Source organism: Pinus tabuliformis, chromosome 1_2 (genome assembly GCF_031772625.1).
Source record: "Pinus tabuliformis cultivar Carrire ecotype Pingquan chromosome 1_2, CPIR1, whole genome shotgun sequence".
Classification (NCBI taxonomy): domain Eukaryota; kingdom Viridiplantae; phylum Streptophyta; class Pinopsida; order Pinales; family Pinaceae; genus Pinus; species Pinus tabuliformis.
This window is the reverse complement of record NC_142298.1, coordinates 835404604-835413418: the sequence shown is the minus strand read 5'-3', so window position 1 is coordinate 835413418 and position 8815 is coordinate 835404604. Positions and strand designations below refer to the sequence as shown.

The 8815-nt window shown below is 42.9% G+C and overlaps 1 protein-coding gene across 1 annotated transcript; it reads left to right on the top strand.

Moving 5' to 3' along the window:
- Positions 1–5966: 5966 nt before the first annotated feature.
- Positions 5967–8587, top strand: LOC149208524 (uncharacterized). The gene is made up of 3 exons (XM_089398368.1): positions 5967–8023; positions 8120–8238; positions 8382–8587. Exons 1-3 carry the CDS (start codon positions 5967–5969, stop codon positions 8585–8587), a joined length of 2382 nt encoding a protein of 793 aa, XP_089254494.1.
- The last annotated feature ends 228 nt before the right edge of the window (positions 8588–8815 follow it).

Sequence of the window (8815 nt, the reverse complement as noted above, 5' to 3'; positions counted from 1 at the left end):
ACTATGGATATAGTAAGCTGTAGAAGAAATCAAGAACTTGAATAACCCTGTAAATAGGGCAGAAACTGAAAAATAGTCTACATATATAAAATGTTGTTTAATAATTCTGAGCGATCAAATAGCAATGTATAACAACCACGCTCATGAAAACTACCGTATATAAGCCACAAAAGAAAGAAAAATGTAAATGTACAGAACTTAGTGCAAGAACCGTGCAAAAGTCTTAACTCATTAAAGAATAAGACTCATGAATTTATACCATAATCAACCAAAAAATTTAAACTTCAAAATTTTTGGTGAGGTTAAATATCATTCCTGAAAGAATTCCTGAATAAATTATAGATCTCAAGTGGAAAGATTTCCAATCAAATATACACATACCGATGAATCCATCCAATTGGAACAAACCATTGAAATAAGAGCTAAACAATTAAATTTATTTGAAGCATAAAGTAATAGTGCAGTTCTTCAAACCAAGGGTTTCCCTGTTGAACAATGGACTTACAGAGTTTAATCGTTCTCAATAACTTCACAAAATTCCTAAAACAATTTCAACAATAGATAAGGAAAATAGCCAGAATCCTCATGGCCGCAAAACCCTTAAGAAATTCGTTTCAAAGTTACAAAAAAACAATAATTCCTCTCTTGGGAATATGGACCAAGGCCATTAATCTTTAACTCACCCTAAGGCAGTTTGAAAACCAAAAAACTGGTTAAAAAAGTAACTACAGTCTGGATCTACCATTACCAGAGAAAAACTGCTAAAACCCTCATCTGAAAGACTAAGCCCTCAGTGATTGTTCAAAATTTCTATAGCTTTACCCGATAATTTTTTTCATGGATTCTTGAGGGTTTGCAAGACTAAACAGAAGCTCCATAACATCTAAATCCACTACCAGCGAACATGAATAGGTTTGAGAAACCGCGACAAAACCTAGACAAGCACGCAGAAATGAGTGAGAGCCAATTGAAAAACTTAAAACAAAGGTGTAATAGAAACAACTAGCTAGTTAAACAAGAGAAAACTCTTACCTTTCAAAATGTAGAAAGTCACCCAGATGCATCTAGAAGAAAGCTCTACACTGAAAGGCAATCTGTGGTAAAGAGGTACACTCATAAGCTCCATTGCAAAGAAGACTAAGGATGAGGAAAACCAAGTGATGGCAAGAAAGGAATGATAGTGCAGGAGTGAATACTAGAGAGGTAGCTTGACACTGGACTGGAACCTAACCCTCTATTTTGGAAAAGCGAAAAATGACCCGCTACCATACCACGGAGAAGCTTAGCATGGCAGGCATGCATATCCACCATTCGATCAGGAGACTGACAGAGAGTCGTGGATGATTCACACTTACCAATACACGGAGGGCCAACTTTAATGCACAACGAAGGCTCCAGATGCAGTGTTCTAGGGTAGCCAACCACCTGAAGGATAAGCGAGCATTAAACATTACTATATTGACTCACTGTTCTTATGAATATAAAGCACAGAATTTGGTTATGTAACATGAATGCTCTCTCAAGCAAATAAATCCAGTAACAAATGAATTTATGAGACAACGACATCATGGGCGTAAAATCCAATATCCAAAATTATTCAAATACACTTTGAAATTATAAAAATAATTCTTTATAAAAAAAAAAAAAATTTACAATACATAGCTCGCATAAGTGTTATAATATTGTTGACTAAGCATATATTTGGGTTTTCGACTATAAGGATGGCGGAGGAGGGTTTCGAAGGCAGAACCCTAGGCCCTAGGCCTAGGTGAGGCAGACTATGCAGAGGACACGCAGGTACGGGACCTGCAGTGCTGGCAGCTGCTCAGGGCGACGTCAAGCAGGGTGGGTCAAAGGTGATACGGGCGGTCGAAACTTTGCGGAAACCGGCGGGCGGATTGCTGTTTCGGGGAAAGGTAGAGACAAAGATGGTATAGGGGTTTTCTCATCACCCGTGACCGCCATTTGCTTTACTGCTCCGTTTCAACTGTGTCTCCCTTCACTGTTTGCGAGAAGGCGGTTTCAGCGACAGCTGCGGGTAACGGTTGCAAGGTTCTATTTTGGGGTTTATTACTTTTTACAATGGTAATTTCTGGCGAGTCGGTGGATTTGGACCCATCTCCCGAAGACTTGCTCACTGTCTGGGGGAAGGAGGTCAATGCTCAGACATTGAGAGAGCTCCTTGGGAAGGCGGAAGGGCCTGGATCCGTTAAGGCAGGGGGGGCAGGTTCAAGAACCTTAAACTACGCGAAAGTGTTGCTGGAGGAGAGTAGGGACCTTTCGGGAAACCAGGGTTTATCCGGAAATGAGCTCGCGGGAGAAAATTTGGGGTTTGCACAGAACATTCGAGGAGGCAAGGGTTTTGTAGATCCGAAGGGTAAGCCGCTCTCGCCCTCAAAAATTCCATATCCATCAGGAGGGTTAGAGGATATCATCAACTCAGCGCAGAAGGTGGGGGTTTGGAGGTCCGTTGGGGGCTTAAAAACCCCTCGGAACGAGGCTGGATGGAATAGCAATTCGGCGTCGGTTAATAGGGGCCTCTTTCCAAAGGTTTTCCCTGAGCGGATTACGGGAGTAGGAGGGATTGAAGCAAGCTTGGAAGAGAAGCAGGGGTTTGGAGCGGGAAAAGAAAGGGCATTTTCCTCTTTCGTGACAGAGAAGAATGGTAAGCCGACCGAAGGTCGGGTCGAACCCTTGGCAGGAGCAGCAGGAGCAGAAGCTGAGACGAGGGGGAGACAAGAAGCACAAGCTCAGGATTTGGGGGAACAGGCTGATGAAACGGAACTAAGGAGGGCGGGGACCAAAAGAAAAAAATCAAAACCCTTGAAGACAAAGAGCTTTGCGAAATTGATCCTGGGTATGGATGTGCAGGTGGAGGATGTCCTCGAAGTGGCAGAGGTAACGTTGGTAGGCAGGATTAGAGGGAGACCGATTTCCGGAAAAGCCCTTCGAATGTGGGCGGAGAAGCTGTGGACGGGAACACCAGCAGCATCATTCAAATCAAATGTTCTCGTTAAAGGTTGGTTTATGGTCAGTTTTGATAGCAAGGAAGCGATGGAGTGGGTGGAAGGGCAGAATTGGGCTTTTGGAAGCCGGCCAATCTTCTTCAAAAGGTGGACGCCTTTGTTCGATGCTGATACTGAGAAGGTGGATGAATTCCCTGTGTGGGTGCGGGCGCCGAGTTTACCACCTTTCTTATGGGCGGATTATGTGTTCAAATCAATTGGGGATTTGCTGGGGACGTACTTGGATGCAGATAGATCATACTTGCATACTTTTGAGAAAGGGGTGGCAAGGATTCTGGTGCGGCTTAATCCTAAAGAGGGTCTAGCAAAATCTATTACTCTGTGTTACAAGGAGTTTGAATTTGAACAGAAGCTTGACTATGAACTTCTCCCATTTCGTTGTCATCGATGCCATGAATACGGGCATCTGGCGAGGGACTGCCCGTTGGGTAGGCGAAAGAGGAGGACACAAAAGGATGATGAGGATTGGATCGAGTTCATGAAGAAAGCCGAACACAAGGTGGATGAAAAGATTGGCGTAGAAGAGGATGTTGAAGTGATGAGGAACCGAGACGAAGAGGAGCAAAAAAGGGATGACGACATCCAGATGCGCCTTCCAGATGACCAGCCGATGATGGATGCCTCTGCTCCAGTTCAGGATGCCGTCGTCGAAGACGACCATCCGGGTATGCAGTCTTCCTCGTTCCTCTCTGATGTTAATGTTGTTTCAATGGGTGGGGGCTTATCTAAGGAAAACAAATTTAATGAAGAAATGCTAAATATTGAAACCCTTTCTGACTCTCTCCCCTCCCTAAATCTGAACTGTGAGAATTTTCCCCCTCTGAGTATTGGAACTGGATCCTCTAATGGTCGACAATACAATTTGAGATCCTTAAGTAAAAAATCCGGTTGCTCATCTGAGCTTTCGGAGCCTGTAGGAGGATTAGGGTCTGAGACACCTAAAAGCATTTCAAAAAAGGGAAGAGGGCGGAAATCCATACTTTCTAAAACTCAAGCAAAAGCAATATTTGATGTGGCAGATGGTAAGCAGATGACTATCCCTGGGGCGCTTAGAGCAGTAAAACCCCCTGAAACGGTGTTAAAATGATCTGTCTCTCCTGGAATTGTAGAGGTTTAGCTAGTAAGCCTAAAAAACTAGCCCTAAAGGACCTTATTTCTCGTTGCAATCCTGACATTGTTTTCCTTCAAGAGACCCTAGGTAAGAGCTTGGATGTGGAATCGGCTCTTAGCTCTCTCCTCCCGGGCTGGAGTTTTCTAGCTGTAGATGCATCAGGTCACTCGGGAGGGTTGGCTATAGGAATCAAAACTGGAAGACTGAAGATCCTAAGCACGTGGGGGTTACAACATGTTATGGGAATGGAGGTGATGTCCTCTGATTTTGACTTCCCTCTGTCCATTGTTAATATCTACGGCCCTTGTCAGGGAAGGGTCATCTTTTGGAACGAGCTCCTTTCAAAAAATTTGATGAAGGTCGAAAATCTTATTATCGGGGGGGATCTTAACTTCTCTCTGGGAATTTCTGAAGCCTGGGGTCCGCAAGCGAGAGAGGATCCACTCTCAGATTTCTTTGCAAATGTTCTTCAGAGTCATCAGTTGATTGATGTAAATCTTTTAAAAGTGAAACCTACTTGGAGGAATCGAAGGACAGGGGAAGAGAGGATAGCGAAAAGACTGGATCGTTTTCTGATCAGTGAAAGGCTGGTTTCCAGGATTCCATGTTTTCGCCAATGGGTAGGGGAAGGGGGGAATTCGGACCATTTCCCTATCATATTGGAACTCTCAAAATCTCCTCCGAAACCGGCCGCGCCTTTCAAATTCAATCCCTCGTGGCTTCAAGAGGAGTCCTTCATAAAGCTTTTTAATGAAACATGGAGGCACCCGGGTCCGGAATATAGGGGGAGTCGAGCGGGGTTCTTCATGGAAAATCTTAAGAGACTCAAAAAAGCAACCATTGATTGGGCTTCTGATAGAAGGAGAAAACAAGTGGAAGAATTAGAATCTATCGAAAAGGCCCTAGGAGTCCTTGAAGACCCAGATTCTGATGCTTATGCCTCCAGCGAATCAAAAGATAAAATTTTGGTCTTAGAGAAGAAAAGAGCGAAGATTTTATTAGACAAAGAAGAGGAGTGGAGAATGAAAAGCAGAGCTATATGGCTGAAAGCAGGGGATGAGAATACAAAATTTTTTCATAATTATGCAAAAGGGAGGAGGATTGCGAATACTATCTGGAATTTGAGGGATTTGGATGGGAGAGTGGCCTCTTCCTTTGAGGACTTGTCCGATATGGGGAAGAAACATTTTCAGACCCTTTTCGCTGACCCCGGTGGGATCTCTTTGCCGGAAATAATCCGAACTGCTCAGGCTTTCCCTCGCTTTGTGGAGGAGGAGGAGGCGGAAGACCTTTTCAGAGAAGTGTCTAAGGAAGAAGTGGAAGGTGTTATAAAATCTATGGCAAAAGATAAAAGCCCAGGGCTAGATGGTTGGACCATAGAGCTGTTTACCCATTTCTTTGAATCCATAGGATCAGAGCTGGCTGAGGTTGTAGAGGAGTCTAGAACAAAAGGTGAAATTTATGGTCCTTTCAATGCCACTTTCATTGCTCTGATTCCTAAAAAAGAAGATCCCGAAACCTTTGAAGATTTCAGACCTATTTCTTTGTGCAATACCATCTACAAGATTATAGCAAAGGTCATTGCAATTCGTCTGAAACCAAGCTTATCAAGATGCATTTCATCAGAACAATTTGGTTTTCTGGATGGGAGGCAAATCCATGAAGCTATTGGTGTAGCTCAAGAAACTATACACAGTCTTAGACAGGCAAATAAGAAGGGGGTAGTTCTCAAAATTGATTTATCAAAAGCTTATGATAGGGTCAGCTAGACTTATCTAAAGATGCTCTTGACACACCTCGGCTTTCAGGTGGGCTTTATTAAATGGATCATGGGATGCATATCCAATGTGAATTTTGCTGTTCTGATTAATGGAGCGGCCTCTCATTTCTTCAAAAGTCAAAGAGGGCTTCGTCAGGGGTGTCCACTCTCGCCTTTGCTTTTCCTTCTAGCAGCTGAGGGTTTAAGCAGGCTTATCCAAAAGGCAAAGCGCTCAGGTTTGGTTAAAGGTTTGGAAGTGGCTATTAACCGCTTTATCACTCATCTGCTTTTTGTTGATGACATTCTGTTGTTTACCAATGGGAATGTAGATGAAATTGTTGAAATTAAGCTCATCTTAGATCAATTTCTGAAAGCAACAGGTCTCCAAATAAATGAAAGGAAATCTCAGCTAATTCTTGAAGGTTTCAGTAGACAAGAGGAGGCTACTATTGTTGCACAGCTACCCTTTCGATCCTGTAGCATGGAGCAGACTTTCAAATATCTTGGGTTTTGGCTCAAGCCATCCTCATACAAAAAACAGGACTGGAATTGGCTGGTAGCAAAGATCGAACAGAAAATATCTCATTGGAGCTTCAAGTGGCTGTCTAGGGCAGGTAGATTGACCTTGGTAAATTCAGTTCTTCAGGCTATTCCGGTGTTTTGGGCAGCCTTGACCTGGATACCAAAAGGGACGTTGCACAAAATAAGACAGATATGTAGCAGATTTCTATGGTCGGGATCAAAGGAGGATTCAGTTCTTCCATGGGTGGCATGGGATAAAATTGCAAGACCAAAAGATTGGGGGGGATGGGGCTTAAAAATACTCACGGACTTTAGTCAAGCCTTAGCGGCAAAGTCAGGGTGGCGAATTATTACTTTGGAGAACCTCTGGACAAGGGTGGTTAGGAGGAAGTACATCGACCCCATCCCCCTAGAAGATTGGATAAGATCACCTCTCAAAAAAGGGAGAAACTGCTCGGTGATCTGGAAAGCCACCACAGAGGCTTTCAAGCTTATTGAACAAGGTCTGGCTTGGCGGGTTGGGAATGGAGAAAATGTGAGGATTGGCAGGGACCCATGGGTAGGGTGCAGTGACGCTTTTGCTCTCCCACCTGGTTTGCTAATTCATCTGGACGAATTAGGAATCAGAAGCTTATGGCAGATTGCATGCTTGGAGCGAACCTCCATTTGGGGTCAAGCTTGGAAGACAGAAGAGGAGCTCGGGATAAATATCAGGTGGAGAGATGATTGGCAAAGATTTATTCAAGAATTGATAAGATCAAATGTTAGATTACTTGACAGGCCTGATACTTTGATGTGGGCTCACGCGGAAACGGGGAATTACTCTCCCAAGGCAGGATACAACTTTCTGATGAAAAACAAAGGTTGGAATCTCCCGGTTTGGTGGTCGAAACCTCTATTCAAATTAAAGTGTCCTAAAAAAGCCAGAATTTTTTTCTGGTGTGCTTTAAACCATAAGATTCCTACCTGGGACGTCCTTCAATCCCGTTTCAAACAGGGGCCTGGCAGATGCCCGTTGTGTTGTAAGGAATCTGAAACCATTTCTCATCTTTTTCTCACATGCCCTTTTACTAGACAAGTTTGGTTGGAAGCGGAAAGGCTCATAGCGGTTAAACTAAAATGGGAAGGAGATAATATATCCACAGCTTGGGATTTTTGGTGGAAGCATTTTCAAGAAAAGAACCTGAGGAACCTGCCACCAATCATTTGCTGGGGGATCTGGCTTGCCAGGAACCGAAGTATTTTCAGGGAAACAAAGAATTCTGAGGCAGCCATTGCCATCCAGAGCAAAGCCATTCTGGATAGTATCCCAATAAAGGAAGAACAATCTAGTGATAAGCGGAGAAAGGAATTCAGAATCAGAGAGGGGGTTCCCTGGGCCTTTTTTGACGGTGCAGCTCAAGACAATATCACGGGGGCTGGGATTAGTATACACTTAAATGCATCACATACATTAAAGGCCTCAGTAGGCATTGGTGTGGGCACAAACAACTTTGCGGAACTCTCTGCACTAAAGCTTCTCCTCTGTTGGCTAATTCATAAAAATATTCTCACAGTTCAGATTTTTGGAGACTCCATGAATGTGGTTAACTGGGTTTCTGGGAAGTTTAGATGCCAGCATTACATTTTGCTTCCATTATTAGAGGAGATACAATCTTTAATCCATCATTTTAATGTTTTTTATATTGATCATATATACAGGGAATTCAATGAAGAAGCAGACGAGCTTTCTAAAGCAGGTTTGCAACAAGCTATGGGCATTTGGAGGATAACTGAACAGCAGGGGGATCAGATCCGTATGACGGATCTTCCCCCCTATGGTTGACTTGGTTCTCGTTTCTCTTTTTTGATCTCTTGGTATATGCTCTGTCTTACCCGGATTATGGTATCATGTGGCATATGCAGCTCTGGTTTTCGTTTTCTGATTCTAAAACTATGTTTTGGTGCTCTTTCTGAAGAGCAGTATATGACAGTCTTTTAACTGTGTATATGGGCTGTTTTCCTGATGTAAGGAGGCCCATGAGACTTTTAGTTTTTATGGTTAGAACATCTCTGGATATGGCTGCCCGGGCAGCGTACAGTTTGCTTTTTGATCAGCACTTGAATGGGGTGTCAGTTGATCCTCCTCAGAGGAGTTCTTTGCCTTTCCCCAGGCGTTTATGTAGCTGAATGTTAACTCATGTGCCCTGTAACTTTTTTTATTACTTATAAAAAGAGTTCGCTTTTTTCCTTGGAAAAAAAAAGTGTTATAATATTGTTTTATTGTTACCTTGTACTAACTAATCATAAAAAAAATTATATGAGTGTGTGACAATATAATATTTACTTTTTAAAAGTAAAATGATAATTTTTGTCCACTAAAATTGTTTATAAATACAATAAATAAAAACAAATTAT